Source organism: Scyliorhinus canicula, chromosome 1, assembly GCF_902713615.1.
Source record: "Scyliorhinus canicula chromosome 1, sScyCan1.1, whole genome shotgun sequence".
Classification (NCBI taxonomy): Eukaryota; Metazoa; Chordata; class Chondrichthyes; order Carcharhiniformes; family Scyliorhinidae; genus Scyliorhinus; species Scyliorhinus canicula.
In genome coordinates this window covers 280,666,370-280,683,712 of record NC_052146.1, presented here as the reverse complement: position 1 = coordinate 280,683,712, position 17,343 = coordinate 280,666,370, and the positions used below count along the sequence as shown (strand labels likewise).

The window sequence follows — 17,343 nt, the reverse complement described above, 5'->3', positions numbered from 1 at the left end:
TTCAGGGTGATGAATCTGTGGAACTCTTTGCCGCAGATGGCTGTGGAGGCTAAATTACTGAGTGTTTTATAGAGAGAGATAGATAGGTTTTTGATCAATAAGGGGATCAGGGGTTATGGGGAGAAGGCAGGAGAATGGCAATGAGAAAAATATCAGCCATGATTGAATGGCGGAGCAGACCCGATGGGCCGAGTGGCCTAATTCTGCTCCTATGTCTTATGGCCTTATGGCCCAGAGGAGTGTGGGGCATGGACAAGGGGAGCGGGATAAAGAAGGAGCTGACCGGCAAGGAAGGGGGGGGGGGTGGGGGTGGGGGTGGGAGCGCCCACCCGGTTGATTACGTGGAATATGCGGGGGCTGAACGGGCCAGTTAAACGGTCAGATATTTCCGCACACTCAGAGTTTGAAGGAGGACCTTGTGTTTCTTCGGAGACTTAGCTAAAGCTGGGGGATCAGGCGAGGCTGAGTATGGGTGGTGGTGCAAGTAGTCCACTGGAGGTTGGCTATGAAGACGAGGGGGGGTGATGGTGGTGCTGGTCAACAAGAGAGTGGCCTTTGAGGTCGGCAATATCGTAGCACATCCGGGGGGCACGAATGTGATGCTTAGTGGGAAGTTGGAGGGGACGCCTGTGGTGTTAATGAATGTTTTTGCCCCTTACTGGGATGGCCGTGGATTTTGTGAGGCGGATTTTAGGGAAGATTCATGTCCTGGACCCTCATCGGCTTATTCTGGGCGGAGATTTCAATACAGTTCCAGAACTTTGGTTAGACCAGTCATGTGCTAGGTCCCTGACGATCTCTGCCATGGTGAAAGAGTTGGTGCGGACTTCCAGTGGCGGCCATGGAGGAGTAGGTCGCACATTTGATAGCTCCCGCTTGTGACAGAATTTTTTGACCATTTCTCCCGTTTTTCCTGAATTTTACTGGATAAATTAGTGGAGAATGAGACGGTGAGGAGAAATCACCCACTAGTGTATGGAGAATTGGACTAGAAGTAGCCGTGTAAGAAGACAAAGTTCAACAAGAAAAACGCGGGTAGAGCCGGCAATGTGGGAAAATATGGCGGGGAAGCAGGTCCACGGGGAGACGGCACAGTAGTTGACGGAACAGTTAAAGTTTTTTGAAGAATGTTTCATCAAGCTTAAGAAAGACACGCTGGACCTGATTAAGGCATCGATTGATCAGGTGGTGCAGGCTCAAGAAACCCACGGGCATGCAATTCAGGAAGTGGAGAAAAAAGTGTCCGAGGACGAGGAATGTATAAGCGTGCTGGAGGCTAAGGTGGAGATGATGAATGACCGCCAGAAAAGAATACAGGAGAAGCTGGAGGACTTGGAGAACAGGTCCAGGAGACAGAACTTGAGAATCGTCGGCCTCCCTGAGGGCAGAGAGGGATCGGACGCAAGGGCTTATGTGGCAAGTATGTTGGAAAAGTTGATGGGGGCCGAGGCGTTTCCACGGCCCCTGGAAGTGGATAGAGCGCATAGAGTCCTTGCGAAGAAGCCCCGAGAGAATGAGTGCCGAGGGCAATGGTGATACGAATGCACCAGTTCCTGGACAAGGGACATATTCTGTGATGGGCCAAGAAAGAACAGAGCGGCAGGTGGGAGAACTGTGAGTTGCGCATATATCAAGACCTGGGCCCGGATTTGGCCAAGAGGCGAGCTGGATTTAATCGGGCATAATCGGCCCTCTTTAAGAAGGGGGTGAAGTTCGGGATGCTGTATCCGGCCCGTCTGTAGATCACGTTTGAGGATCGGAATTTTACTTGGAAACATCAGACGATGCATTGGCTTTCATCAAGCACAAAAGACTAGATGTGAACTAAAGACACTGAAACTTTGACTCAAGCTTTGCAGTGGTGATTTGGTGGAAATCACTTTTCCGCTGTTTTGAATAAGTAGTGTCTTGTATAGGGGGCAGCACGGTAGCATTGTGGATAACACAAATGCTTCACAGCTCCAGGATCCCAGGTTCGATTCCTAGCTTGGGTCACTGTCTGTGTGGAGTCTGCACATCCTCCCCGTGTGTACGTGGGTTTCCTCCGGGTGCTCCGGTTTCCTCCCACAGTCCAAAGATGTGCAGGCTAGGTGGATTGACCATGGTAAATTGCCCTTAGTGTCGAAAATTGCCCTTAGTGTTGGGTGGTGTTATTGGGTCATGGGGATAGGGAGGAGGTGTTGACCTCGGGTAGGGTGCTCATTCCAAGAGCCGGTGCAGTCTCGATGGGCCGAATGGCCTCCTTCTGCACCGTAAATTCTATGATAATCTATGATAATAAGGGGCTGTTTCTGTTACTAAAGGTAACTTTGTTTCATGAGGAGCTGGGTGGAGGGGATTTTTTCTATGTTTGTTTACTGGGAAATGTGATGTTTTAAATATGTATGTCCAAGCAGGGTAGGAGGGAGAACAATGGGGAGATAGTATGTTTGGGCGGGAGCTATCAGGTCAGCTAGGTCAGCTGACTCACAGAAGCACAGTGGGGGGTGAGCAGGTGATAAGCTTGATGTGGGGAGTTGAGTTTCTGGTGCTGATACTGGGGGAGAGGGAGGGTGGGGGGGAGCTACTTTGCTGACGCAGGAGGAACTGTTACTAGGGGACAAACGGGAGGCCGAGGATGCCTCGAGGAGGTGGAAGATGCGGGCTGGAGGCTGGCCTAAAAAGGGTGATGGCTAGTCGGCGGGGGAGGGGGCCAGAAGTCCTCTGACCAGGCTGATTACTTGGAACGTTAGAGGGCTAAATGGGCCAGTCAAGAGGGCTCACGTGTTCGCACATTTGAGGAGGCTGAAGGTGGACATGGCACTGTTACAAGAGACACACCTAAAGGTTACAGGTCAGACTAGTTTGAGGAAGGGGTGGGTTGGCCAGGTATTCCACTCAGGGCTGGATTTGAAGACCAGGGGGATTGCGATCCTGATTAACAAATGGGTGGCATTTGAGGCAGGGAGAATTGTGTCATACACGGGGGGCAGGTACATAATGGTGACTGGGAAGCTGGAGGGGATGCGGGTGGTACTCGTGAACGTATATGCTCTGAACTGGGACGATATGGAATTTAAGAGACGGGTGCTAGGTAAGGTCCCAGACCTAGAGTCACATAACTTGATCATGGGGGGAGATTTCAATGCAGTCATTGATCCAGAATTGGACCGGTCAAATCCCAGGACAGGGAGGGTGCCAGCCGCGGCAAAGGAATTGAAGGGGTTTATGGATCAGATGGGATAGTAGACCCATGGAGGTTTGCACGGCCAAGAGCGAAGGAATTTTCTTTCTTCTCCCATGACCACAAGGGAGACTCTCGGATCGACTTTTTTGTTCTGAGCAGGGCTCTACTACCGGGGATGGCATATACCGAGTACACGGCAATGGCAGTATCGGATCATGCCCCACATGGGATGGATCTACACGTTATTATGGAGAGAGGACAACGCCCGCTATGGAGGCTGGATATAGGGTTATTAGCAGATGACGTGGTCTGTGGGTGGGTGAAAAAGCCCATCCAGAATTACCTGGAATTAATCTAGATACGGGCCCGTAGAGAAAAGGTGGAACGAGCTGAGAGGGATAGGTTAGTTGGGGAGATACTTCAGGTGGACAGGAGCTATTCGGAAGCCTCAGACACAGGGTGACTGAGGGAGCGGCAGAGGTTACAGGCAGAGTCGTGGCTGCTGCCCACAGGGAAGGAGGTGGAACAATTGAGGAAGGCAAGGGGAGCAGTCTATGAGTATGGGGAAAAGGCCAGTAGAATGTTAAAGCACCAGCTCAGAAAAAGGGAGGCGGCCAGGGAGGTAGGGAGAGTAAAGAATAGAGGAGGGAACACGGTCCTGGACCCAGTGGGAGTGAATGAGGTGTTTAAGGACTTTTACAGTAAATTATACAAGTCGGAACCCCACCGTGGTGTGGAGGGGATGAGGCAGTTCTTGGGTCAGTTGAGGTTCCCGATGGTGGAGGAGGAACTGGTGGAAGGGCTGGGAGCCCTAATTGAAATTTAGGAAATAATGGAGGGGTTGGAGGTCATGCAGTCAGGTGAGGCCCCAGGGCTGGGTGGCTACCCGGCGGAATTCTATTAGAAGTTTTCGGAGATATTGAGCCCACTGCTGGTGAGGGCATTTAATGAAGCAAGCGAGAACGGAGTCCTCCTCCCAACAATATTGTAGGCCCCGATTTCATTGATTTTGAAACGGGAGAAGGATCCGGAGCAATCTCCCTCCTGAATGTGGATGGCAAATTGCTGGATAAGATTTTGGCCACAAGGCTAGAGGATTGTGTCCAGGGGGTAATAGGGGGAGACCAGACGGGATTTGCAAAAGGCAGATAACTCACAGCCAATGATAGAAGGCTCTTAAATGTTATTATGATGCCCTCAGAGGGAGGGCAGGTTTGTATATATGTGGGTCTCACTTTATGCAGATGACTTGCTCTTGTATATCTCAGACTCGTTAGTGGGGATGGGGGAAATTTGGGAATTTGGCAGGTTTTCAGGGTATGAATTGAACGTCGGGAAAAGCAAGATGTTCGCGATCCAGGTGAGAGGGCTGGAGAAGAGACTGGGAGAGATTCCGTTTGGAATGGAGCGAAGGAGCTTTTGATATCTGGGAATCCAGGTGGCTCAGGAATGGGAGACGCTGCACAAGTTAAACTTGTCCCGTCTCACAGAACAAATGGAAGGGGACTTTAAGAGATGGGACATGTTCCCGGTATCACTGGCGGGAGGGTGTAGACCGTGAAAATGACGGTCCACCCGATTCCTGTTTGTCTTTCAGTGCATCCCCATCTTTATCCCGAGGGCCTTTGTTAAACGAGTGAGCAAGATTATTTTGGGCTTTGTGTGGGAGAGTAAAACCCCGCGAGTGAAGAAAGTGTTGTTGGAGCGTAGTCTGGGGGAGAGTGGGTTGGCGATGCCGAACTTCTGTAACTAATGCTGGGCGGCTATTATAGCCATGATTAGGAAGGGGGGGGGGGGGGGGGGGGGGGGCGTTGTGGGAGTAAGTAAAAACACGATTGGGGCACTGATAACGGCACTTCTTCCGCTCTCGCTGGCCCGATTCTCCACAATTCCGATTGTAGTGGCGGCTCTGACAATCTGGAGGCAGTGGAAGAGATGTAAGAGAGTGGAGGGTGCATTGGTTTGGACCCCGATCTACAATAACCATCGGTTTGTACCGGGTAGGCTGGATGGTGGGTTCTGGGGATGGCAGAGAGCAGGAATTGGGAGAATGGGCGATCTATTCATAGACGGGAGCTTCCCCAGCCTGAAAGCTTTGGAGGATAAATTTGAATTGCCAGCAGGGAATAGGGTTTAGATATTTGCATTTACGAGATTTTTTGAGAAGGCAGGTTCCGAGTTTCCCGCTGCTGCCACAACGGGGGATATAGGACAGAGTAGTACCTGGGTGGGAGAGGGGAAGGTAGCAGATATCTACCAAGAACTTATGGAGTCAGAGGAAGCTCCGATAAAGGACCTAAAGGGCAAGTGGGAAGACGAGCTGGGGGAGCCAGATAGGCGGGTTTGTGGGTGGATGCCTTAAGCAGGGTTAACACATCCTCATCATGTGCCAGGCTTAGCCTGATACAGTTAAAGGTAGTCCGCCGGGCACACATGACGGTGGCCCGGATGAGCAAGTTTTTCGGGGTAGAGGATAGGTGAGTGAGGTGCGCGGGAAGTCAGGCGAATCAAGTCCACATGTTTTGGGCATGCACGAACTTAGTGGGTTTTGGCAGGGATTCGCTACGGCTATGTCCACAGTACTTAAAGCACAGGCGGTGCCGAGTCCAGAGGTGGCGATCTTTGGAGTGTCGGAAGAGCTGGAAGTTTAGGGGTTGTAAAATGCGGAAGTCTTGGCCTTTGCCTTCCTGGTTGACCGGAAATGGATCCTACTAATGTGGAGGGACTCGAAGCCCCCGAAGTTAGAGACCTGGGGTAGTGACATGGCTGGGTTTCTCAGTCTTGAGGAAATAAAGTTCGCCCTGAAAGGGTCGATGGTAAGGTTCATCCGGAGGTGGCAGCCGTTCGACGACTTTCTCAGAGATAATTGAAAGGTCAGCAGAAGCAGATATCCAAGGGCTGGGGAGGGGGGAGGGTGGGGTGGGTGGGTTAGTGCTAGACTATTGCTTTATTGGTGGGGGTGTGAAGAATGTGATGAGGATGGAAATGTTTATTGCACCATGATTATGTTGCTGTTATTATTATGAAAATTACATATGCACTCATAAAAATATTTTTTAAATAAAGAAAGAGTTAATGCGTTTATGGAACCTATGGGAGCAGTGGGCCCTGGGCTGTTCGGGAGGCTGAGGGCGAAGGAGTTTCCGTACTTTTCACATGTACACCTGGATAGATTTCTTTGTACTGGGTAAGGCACTATTAACGGGGGGTGGTTGGTTCGGAGTATCCGCCGACAGTGGTTTCTGACGATGCACCGCACTGGGTGGATACGGTGGGTGATGTAAGGGGAGGCTCAGTGGTCACCTAGTAGGCTGGAGTGGGATTGCTGGTGGACAAGGGGGTCTGTGAGAGGGGAAGGGCGGCCATTCAAAATAATGTGGAGCTGAATCATACAAGGGAGGTCACGGCCTCCATACTGTGGGAGGCATTGAAGGCGGTAGTAAGGGGGGGGGGATTTATTGTGATTCGGGCACATGGGAGAGTGGAACGGGAGGAGGGGCACATCCTGAGGGTGGATCGGAGATATTCGGTGGCGCCAAAGGAGGCATTGCTAAAGGAGAGACAGAGGCTCCATTTGGAGGTTGGGCTGGTCTCCACAGGAAAGGCATCAGGCAGCAGCGGCGCATCAGAGAGGCAGTTTATGAGTTTGTGGAAAAAGCGAGCAGGATATATCAGTTGAGAAAGCAGGTGGTGGTGAGAGAGATTGGAAGGTTGAGGGGATGAGAGAGGTATGGTGTGTTGGAGCCCGAGGGGGTGATTGGGGTCTTTGCATGAATCGGAGCCTCTGACCGGGGAGAAGGGCATGAGGCGGTTCTTGGATGAGCTGGAGTTCCCAAGAGTGGAGGAGGAGAAAGTGCAGGAAATGGGGGCCCATCTGGGCTGAGGGAGATGATGGACTGTGTGGGGATGAGGCAGGCGGGAAGGCACCAGGTCCAGATGAGTTTCCAGCTGAGTTTTATAAAAAGTTTGGGTCGGAGCTGGGGCCTCTGCTTGTTGGGATGTATAATGAGTCGATGGCGAGGGGGAGCACACCTCCTCCCCACATTGTTCTATATCACTGATCTTAAAGAAGGATAAAGATCCGGAGCACTGTGGGTCTGATTTCACTGTCAAATGTGGATGCAAAGTTGTTGGCAAAGGTGCTGGCATTGTGGACAGAGGATTGCATGCCGGGGGTGATAGGAGAGGACCAGACGGTATTCATGAAGGGGTGACAGCTTTTGGTGAATGTACGCAGGCTGCTCAATGTTATTATGATGCCCTCTCAGAAGGGCAAGAATTGGAAGTGGTGGTGGCAATGGATACAGAGAAGTTGTTTGACTGGGTTGAATGGGCATATCGGTTGGAGGCCTTGGGATGGTTCGGGGTCCTTGGGATGGTTCGGGGTCAGGCAGGTGTTTGTGGATTGGGTTCAGCTGTTGCATAAGGTGTTGAAGGCTTGTGTCTGGATGAATAGGATTAGTTTGGAGTACATTGGCTACACATTAAGGATTTGGAACCAGTATAGGCAACATTTCGATCTGAAAGGCATGTCGCTGTGGGGGTCGATGTGTGACAACAATAGGTTTGAGCCGACGGGGCTGGAACCTTGCGTATTTTTGTACACATGAAAAATGCCTTCAATAAAAATATTTCTTAACCCAATGAGAGAATGCCAAGCACCAGGGGACATGGTAGAAGAATGTATGAATGAAAGAATTGTATCTCAAAATGGACTCACCAGCTATTTCAAATAACCCATACATGCAAGAAAATGAGTAAAGCCTGCAGAAGGGGTTAATGAACCACAACCATTCATGAAGCCCTTGAGGGTAACCAGCAGCCAGCCACCTTGTTTTCTTGTTTTATAGGGTAGAATTTGGAAGAAGAACACGGAAAATTAATAATAAACCCTCATCATAAATTTCACAAAAGACAAACAAAAAGCAACTGGACAACTAGAGATATTTAGACGAAAACCCTTTATTAGGAGTTCTTTTGTTAAGCAACATTTTGGACTGCTTTTGGTTGTGACCTTCTGTGTCGGGATAGTTGATCATTTGAATTTACAAATGCTGATGTTGCCTGAGAGATTTTATGATGGTTCATTGGGAGCAGGATAGAGGATGTTTGTAGTAAATTCAAAATCAAAGATATCTGCTTAATAGACATGCACTCCTTCCCACCTCATTATCTCTGTACATTCTGTCAGACAATGCTTTATGCTTGAGTGGAAAAACAGAAAACTGGTGCATGTTATTTTCCGAAAATTACAGTATTACTAAACTAGCCAAAAACAATAATTACATTTGTCAAGGCCAGTGGCTGATAATATTTACCATATTCCTATTGCCACTGCATCTGGGAATGATGTTTAATTGTTTTTTATTGTCTTTCAGTATATCTTGTCTGTGGACAGAACAAACTTAAACCGAATACTATTATTTGGTGAGTAAATGCTGGGCTTCTAAACAATTCTTTGTCCCATTTCTTATCTGTTATTGAAGCTTATTTTATCTGTTTGCATTCACAGAGGCTAGCCAATACCCAAATGTCAAGTTAATCTTTGAAGAAAAGTTGCAACACTACAATGCTGATAACGGGATATTGACATTTATCAGGTAATTGTTTTGTGTTTCACCACAATTTTGTACAGGTCATAATTGAGTTTCTATTTACTTCACCATTTGTAGTGAAGACCACCATGAAGTTTGTGGTACTGTGGCGAGTTAGCAGTGCTGCAAGTGTTAAAAAGGCACATTATATTGATGTTTTGAGGAATTTCAGCATTTGATCTTTGGTTTAGCTTAATCTGAGCAGCTGCACTTCGGTCACACAGGAGTTTCAGCAAAGCCAGCTGCTCCTGTGTCTCTGTTTGTGGGCACGGGGATTCGTGTGTGCATGTGCATGTATCTTAATATTCGTACAATATCCCCATAAATCAATATGTGTGTCAGCAAAAGGATCCTGAAATTCCAGGTTTGTTTTCCAGCAGGTCTGCATCATTAAATTGGGATCAGTGTTCGTCTACAGCAAGCAAATTAGGTCTGATGCTGGTTCTGCCTGTTTCTCACTAAAATAGCATTTTACTCCTCCCTGCATTCGCATTCTCTATTTGTCTCTTTCCATGATCAGTTTCTACTCAATTACAATATCATAATGATGGCAGCTGGTGCTACTATCATGAATTGCAGTACACCAGGTAGAAGTCAGGATGATAAATATAAAACACAGCTGTTGTCAGGATTAGGAAGGATGGCAAAGTAAGGCTTCTTTGAACCTGAAGACTGTTCAATAAAGAAGAACTGCAGTTAGGAATGAGTATTTGGCAAACTTTTTTCACGTAACCCCATACAGTAGGAGCATTAGATCACTGGAAGGTATTTGACCTCAAAACCCATTTCTGGAGTATAGTTATTTTTATATTTTATATTATATTTTATTTTATATTTATTCATATAGTCAAAGACTTTATGGTGGAACAGTTAAGGAACAGTAGAGAACCTTCCAAGCAAATTTTCACAGTGCTCAGCAAAGGTTTATACCAACAAAAAGGAAGGACGGTAGAAAGAGGGAAAATCGACCGTGAATATCTAAGGAAATAAGGGAGAGTATCAAATTGTAGGAAAAAGCTGACAAAGTGGCAAAGGTTAGTGGGAGACTAGAGGACTGGGAAATCTTTAGGGGGCAACAGAAAGCTACTAAAAAAGCTATAAAGAAGAATAAGATAGATTATGAGAGTAAACTTGCGCAGTATATAAAACAGACAGTAAAAGTTTCTACAAATATATAAAACAAAAAAGAGTGGCTAAGGTAAATATTGGTCCTTTAGAGGATGAGAAGGGAGTTTTAATAATGGGAGATGAGGAAATGGCTGAGGAACTGAACAGGTTTTTTGGGTCTTCAGAGTGGAAGACACAAATAACATGCCAGTGACTAATAGAAATGAGGCTATGACAGGTGAGGACCTTGAGAGGATTGTTATCAGTAAGGAGGTAGTGATGGGCAAGCTAATGAGGCTAAAGGTGGACAAGTCTCCTGGTCCTGATGGAATGCATCCCAGAATGCTAAAAGAGATGTCTAGGGAAATTGCAAATGCACTAGTGATAATTTGCCAAAATTCACTAGACTCTGGGATGGTCCCGGTGGATTGGAAATTAGCAAATGTGACACCACTGTTTAAAAAAGGAGGAAGGCAGAGAGTGGGTAATTATAGGCCAGTGGGCTTAACTTTGGTAGTAGGGAAAATACTGGAATCTATCATCAAGGAAGAAATAGCGAGGCACCTGGATAGAAATTGTCCCATTGGGCAGACGCAGCATGGGTTCATAAAGGGCAGGTCGTGCCTAACTAATTTAGTGGAATTTTTTGAGGACATTACCAGTTCAGTAGATAACGGGGAGCCAATGGATGTGGTATATCTGGATTTCCAGAAAGACTTTGACAAGGTGTCACACAAAAGGTTGCTGCATAAGATAAAGATGCATGGCGTTAAGGGTAAAGTAGTAGCATGGATAGAGGATTGGTTAATTAATAGAAAGCAAAGAGTGGGGATTAATGGGTGTTTCTCTGGTTGGCAATAAGTAGCTAGTGGTGTCCCTCAGGGATCCGTGTTGGGCCCACAATTGTTCACAATTTACATAGATGATTTGGAGTTGGGAACCAAGGGCAATGTGTCCAAGTTTGCAGATGACCATAAGATAAGTGGTAAAGCAAAAAGTGCAGAGGATACTGGAAGTCTGCAGAGGGATTTGGATAGGTTAGTGAATGAGCTAGGGTCTGGCAGATAGAGTACAATGTTGACAAATGTGAGGTTATTCATTTTGGTAGGAATAACAGCAAACGGGATTATTATTTAAAGATAAAATATTAAAGCATGCTGCTGTGCAGAGAGACCTGGGTGTGCTAGTGCATGAGTCACAGAAAGTTGGTTTACAGGTGCAACAGGTGATTAAGAAGGCTAATTGGAATTTTGTCCTTCATTGCTAGAGGGATAGAGTTTAAGACTAGGGAGGTTATGCTGCAATTGTATAAGGTGTTAGTGAGGCCACACCTGGAGTATTGTGTTCAGTTTTGGTCTCCTTACTTGAGAAAGGACATACTGGCACTGGAGGGGTCCCAGAGCTGAAGGGGTTGGATTATGAGGAGAGGTTGAGTAGACTGGGACTGTACTCGGAATTTAGAAGGATGTGGGGGGATCTTATAGAAACATATAAAATTATGAAGGGAATAGATAGGATAGATGCGGGAAGGTTGTTTCCACTGGCGGGTGAAAGCAGAACTAGGGGGCATAGCCTCAAAATAAGGGGAAGTAGATTTAAGGACTGAGTTTAGGAGGAACATCTTTACCCAAAGGGTTGTGAATCTATGGAATTCCTTGCCCAGTGAAGCAGTTGAAGCTCCTTCATTAAATGTTTTTAAGGTAAAGATAGATATTTTTTTGAAGAATAAAGGGATTAAGGGTTATGGTGTTCGGGCCGGAAAGTGGAGCTGAGTCCACAAAAGATCAGCCATGATCTCATTGAATGGCGGAGCAGGCACGAGGAGCCAGATGGCCTACTCCTGCTCCTAGTTCTTATGTTCTTATGTTCTTATGTTCTTATGTCAATGTGACTCTGGAGCAGATAGGCCATTCCTGTTAATTTAGTAATAATTACTTCCTGATGTGCCCTGACTTTGCCTTCCTTGCTTGAAAGATAAGATGCGTGTTTCGGTGTTCTTAGTTCAATGTTTTTAACGTAATGGGTTGATTCGACCTTTACTTGCCAAGCAATAAAAAGGAAGAAAGCGAATCAGCAATTTGTAGTGAAGAAAAATGTTTTTTATACCTTTTCCGATTTTTCGTCTTTGTTAAAGTCAATGACTTTCAAAAATTATTTCATGGATGTGGGTGTCGCTGGCTATGACAACATTCATTGCCCAATCCTTAATTACAATTGTCATGTGAGAGTGCCTTTAAGAATTGGATGTTTAAGAAATGTATCTTTAAGAAATGAAGCTGATCATATTACTGAAGTGATGTCATGGTGTGTGTTGGGAGGGGGGGGGGGGGGGCTGAGCTCACTTCTGCTTTTTGGGAGTTTTAGTTTCAGCTTGATGAAAGCTTGGGTGTGGTTGTGAGCTGCATTGCTGGTGATCTCTGCCATGAAGGACTATCTCTTAATCCTTTGGTGAAATCGGATTTGTAAAAAGGTCTCGGTATTGAATATAAATCTAATGTGCTTCTGTTTGAAGGATTTGTTAAATCTTTTGGATGTGTAAAGGAACAGTTTGCAGGATTGGGTAGTGTTGTATTATTTTCGGGGTTATCTTTGAAGTATGGAGTGTTAAGAGACTCGATGTTTATTTAAAAGGTTAATTTGAGTTCATGGAATAAACATTGTTTTGTTTTAAAACCACGTGTCCATAATTGTAATACTACACCTGGGGAACAAGCTGTGTGCTTCAAAAGCATCAATCCATTAAAGGTGGGGGTTGGTTGAACTTCATGATACATTTTGGTGTTCTGAAAACACCTCTTCCATAACACAACGAAGATGATGGTGAGCAGCCTTCTTGAACTGCTGGTGTCCTAATGGTGTGGATATAATATACTATAGTACTGATAGCAAGGGAGTTCCAGGATTTTGATCCAGTGACAAGGAAGGAACAGCGATATAAGTCCAACTCATGATGGTGTGTGACTTTGATGAAAACTAGCAGGTGGTGGTATTTCTATGGGTCTGCTGTCCTTGACCGTCTAGGTGGTTGAGGTTATGGGTTTTGAAGTTGCTGACAAAGCTGCATTGGTGTGTTGCTACAGTTCATCTTGTATGTCGTAAACCCTGTTGCCGCTGCGTTGGTGGTGGAGGGAGTGAATGTTGTAGATGCTGGATGGGGAGGCAATCATACAAGCTGCTTTGTCCTGATGGTGCTGAGCTTCCTGCCTGTTGTTGGAGCTGCACTCATCCAGGCAAGGGTAGACTATTCCATCGCTCTACTGACTTGTACATTGAGTACGGTTGACAGGCTTTGGAGAGTGAGGAGGAACGTTACTCACCGCAGAATTCCAAGCTTCTGACCTGCTCTTGTAGCGAGAGTGTTTAAATGGCTAGTCCAGTCCATTTTCTGGCCAATGTTAACCCTTAGGAAGATGACGGTGAGGGATTCAGCGGATACCATTGAATGTCAAGGGGAGCTGATTGGTTTCTCTCTTGGTCAAGATATGAAACATGCTGCTCATTCACTATTCCCAATTTTGCACCTGGTGAGAAAAGTTAAAATGATTGCCATTCAGCGCAGTAATTATGTATCAGTAACCCCATTACTGGTCCCATTCAGTATAAGTATTCCAAGATCAGAAAAGTATGCTTAACCTGTAATTCTGTTTTGATTGTAATTGGTGGTGTTGTGTTCTGTGTTATGACCATGGTAATGATGTACACAGAACATCTAATTGTTTAACTAGAAAAATGATTTATTAACAAACACGTGGAAAGATAACTACCAAACAATTAGACAGACGATGGCTACTAAATGAATAAAGTGAATTCTCCTGAAGCTCTAAGTACGACTATCCTCTTGTACGTCTTACTACCAACTGGCAGGTGTCTCGAGTCACATGATACTCTATCGCCACCAGCTGGTTGGAGGTCGCATTGCTAACCATATACAGAACTGGGCACAGGCACATCACCGCAGGTGGTAGCAATGAATGGCACATCCATATATGGTAGGTGAGGTTTATTCATACTGGCTGCCATTTCTCATCAGGTTTTCCAGATATTATTATGTACTGTTGTAATTGAAACTCCCACCCTGGGGGGGGGGACTTACAGAAACTTCTGAAAGAGAACAAGCTTAGGTACCTGTCGTTACCTAGAAGTCTGCAGAAGGATTTGGATAGGTTAAGTGAATGGGCTAGGGTCTGGCAGATGGAATACAATGTTGACAAATGTGAGGTTATCCATTTTGGTAGGAATAACAGCAAACTGGATTATTATTTAAACGATAAAATATTAAAGCATGCCGCTGTTCAGAGAGACTTGGGTGTGCTAGTGCATGAGTCACAGAAGGTTGGTTTACAAGTGCAACAGGTGATTAAGAAGGCAAATGGAATTTTGTCCTTCATTGCTAGAGGGATGGAGTTTAAGACTAGGGAGGTTATGTTGCAATTGTATAAGGTGTTAGTGCGGCCACACCTGGAGTATTGTGTTCAGTTTTGGTCTCCTTACTTGAGAAAGGACGTACTGGCGCTGGAGGGTGTGCAGAGGAGATTCACTAGGTTAATCCCAGAGCTGAAGGGGTTGGATTATGAGGAGAGGTTGAGTAGACTGGGACTGTACTCGTTGGAATTTAGAAGGATGAGGGGGGATCTTATGGAAACATTTAAAATTATGAAGGGAATAGATAGGATAGATGCGGGCAGGTTGTTTCCACTGGCGGGTGACAGCAGAACTAGAGGACATAGCCTCAAAATAAGGGGAAGTAGATTTAGGTCTGAGTTTATGAGGAACTTCTTCACCCAAAGGGTTGTGAATCTATGGAATTCCTTGCCCAGTGAAGCAGTTGAATCTCCTTCATTACATGTTTTTAAGGTAAAGATAGATAGTTTTTTGAAGAATAAAGGGATTAAGGGTTATGGTGTTTTGGCCGGAAAGTGGAGCTGAGTCCACAAAAGATCAGCCATGATCTAATTGAATGGCGGAGCAGGCTCGAGGGGCCAGATGGCCTACTCCTGCTCCTAGTTCTTATGTTCTTATGTTACACAACTTTCTCTGCAAGGAGACAAAAACGTTCTTCCAGAGACCCGGGGACACATTTCTGGACACAATGGTAGGGCTGGTCTGGTTAGGGGACAACAAATGTGGCAACATCTACGGACGACTCATGGAAAAAGTCAGGACCCCACTGGACCAGGCCAGATGGAAATGGGAGGAGTAGCTGGACATGGAGATAAGGGGAGGACTTTGGATCGAGACATTGCACAGGATCAACTTCATATCATCCTGCACCTATCTAAGCCTGATGCAGCTCAAGGTGGTGCACAGAGCACAACTCACTGAGACACGTATGAGCGGGTTCTTCCCAGAGGTGGAGGATAAGTGTGAACAGTGTCAGGGGGGTCTGGCCAACCACATCCACATCTGGTACAGACTCCGGGAGTTCTGGGCAGCCTTTTTTAAGGCTATGACCAGAGTGGTGGGGGTCGAGATGGAGCTGTGCCCATATCTGATGGTCTTTGGGGTGTCAGAGTATCCAGTGCTCTGGACAGGGAAGAGGGCAGATGCCCTGGTCTTCCCCTCACTAATCACAAGATGGAGACTTCTGCTCGGCTGCAAGTCAGCAGCGCCACTCAGGATCTTGGAGTGGCTTTCAGACCTGGCCAAGTTCCTGCAACCAGAAAAAATAAAATCCTCGACATGTGGAAGAAGTTCACAAATATCTTTATAGACCTGTTTGCAACCAACAACTAACCGGGGGAGGGAGAGGGGTGGGGGTTGATAGAAAAAGCGGGGGAAGGATAGGATAGGAAGGGGGGATCAAAGGGGGGGGGGCAGGGAACACCATCAGGTTGAAGGGGAGCACGCATACTGCAGAGAAGAAATGGGAAGTGGGGGGCCATGTGCAGGAGTGGACATAGATCCCTCACACTTGGGCCAAACTGGGAGAACGGACCTCTCTAACCTCCCCAGAGAACTCGAGAGGGAACAAGATTTCCCTTGCCAGCAAAATTAATGCATTTGTAATTATAGATTATGAACGATGTAAAGAGCCCTGGTAATAGCTGTAAATACATATGTGAAGTTGTGTGTAACTTGTTTAATTAAATGTTAAGAGTCCCGATAAGAACACCTCTGAAAAACTATAAGATACGCACTAATGTAAAGAGAGTAGAGAAGAGATTGAACTGGGACCACTGTCACAGACGCAAGGACAGCCTGTGATACCTGTGTTGATGTTTGTCATTGCGTTGATTATTCTTGTTGTTTCTGTATTGTTCTGCAAAGTTTAGATATTAGGTGCAAAATGCCAATTAAAATATTTTTTCAAAAAGTAATTGAAACTCCTGTAACTGTCGTTCACATCTTAGGCATTTATGGCATGAATGATTCCACTGCTAGAATGCACTTTGTCGCGCTCCTCATACGCTCCTTTGATTGTAAACACTGCTATACTTCATACCTTTGCTCTCTCTCACGGAAGTTATATGTTTCACTGCACTTTTAAATCTGTTATATATTTGCCTATCTAGTTGGTCAGCATTGTCACAAATGTTTTCTGATTGACCATTCATAGAATCCCTACAGGCAGAAGGAGACCATATAGCCCATCAGGTCTACACTGACGCTCTGAAAGAGCAATCTATCTAGGCCTACTCCCCCACCCTAACCCCATAACTCCACCTAACCCTGCACATCTTTGGACTGTGGGAGGAAACCTGAGCACCCGGAGGAAACCCGCGCAGTCACTGGGGGGGGGAACGTGCAGACTCCGCAGTCACCCAAGGCCAGAATTGAACCCGGGTCCCTGGCGCTGTGAGGCAGCAGTGCTAACCATTGCGCCACCATGCTACCCAGTTGTCTTCGATACTTTCAGAGATATGAGGAGTAAAGTTAGATGTTTCAGACTTTTTAAAATAAAATGAAAATATTTTAAATTCCTTCAACATGCTTATTGTAAACTGGGATTAACCTTAACCACTTGACGAGTATATATTAGATACCTCTTAAATGGTGGCCTTCTCTGCTGTAATCACCATGCGGTTGATCATAGTTTGAAATAATTAACCAAATTTAGAAGATTGTAGAACAAACTGGTCATAGAGCTTTGGGAGGGAAGAAGATCATTAATCACTCCTGTCTGCAGTTTGTTGCTTCCAGCTTCACAATGTCCTTTAAATTTTCCTCAGAAAGCAATTTGTAGCTGGTCATGGAGAGAACTTTACTCATTGATTTTGAATGTTTCATTCTGGACTTCCAATAGCTGCAAAGCTTATCACAAGCTATTGAGTAAAATATTTGGCTTTGTATTCATACCAGGCCTGATGGCTCGACCTATGAGGTTTCACAGGACCTTGTTGTCGGATGCGATGGAGCTTTTTCAACTACAAGGAAACAGTTCATGCGACAAACCAGGTTTGATTACAGCCAGGTCTACATCCCTCATGGATACATGGAGCTTACAATACCTCCTAAAAACGGTGATGTAAGGATTTG

At 46.0% G+C, this 17,343-nt stretch overlaps 1 protein-coding gene across 3 annotated transcripts in view; it reads left to right on the top strand.

Moving 5' to 3' along the window:
* LOC119974801 (kynurenine 3-monooxygenase) overlaps positions 1 to 17,343 on the top strand; it is a 102,565-nt gene that overhangs the window by 44,255 nt on the left and 40,967 nt on the right. For all 3 annotated transcript variants that reach the window (XM_038814084.1, XM_038814069.1, XM_038814076.1), the window contains exons 5-7: positions 8,545 to 8,593; positions 8,679 to 8,766; positions 17,167 to 17,332. In XM_038814084.1, coding sequence (XP_038670012.1) covers positions 8,545 to 8,593; positions 8,679 to 8,766; positions 17,167 to 17,332 — 303 coding nt within the window. The remainder of the gene's footprint in view (positions 1 to 8,544; positions 8,594 to 8,678; positions 8,767 to 17,166; positions 17,333 to 17,343) is intronic.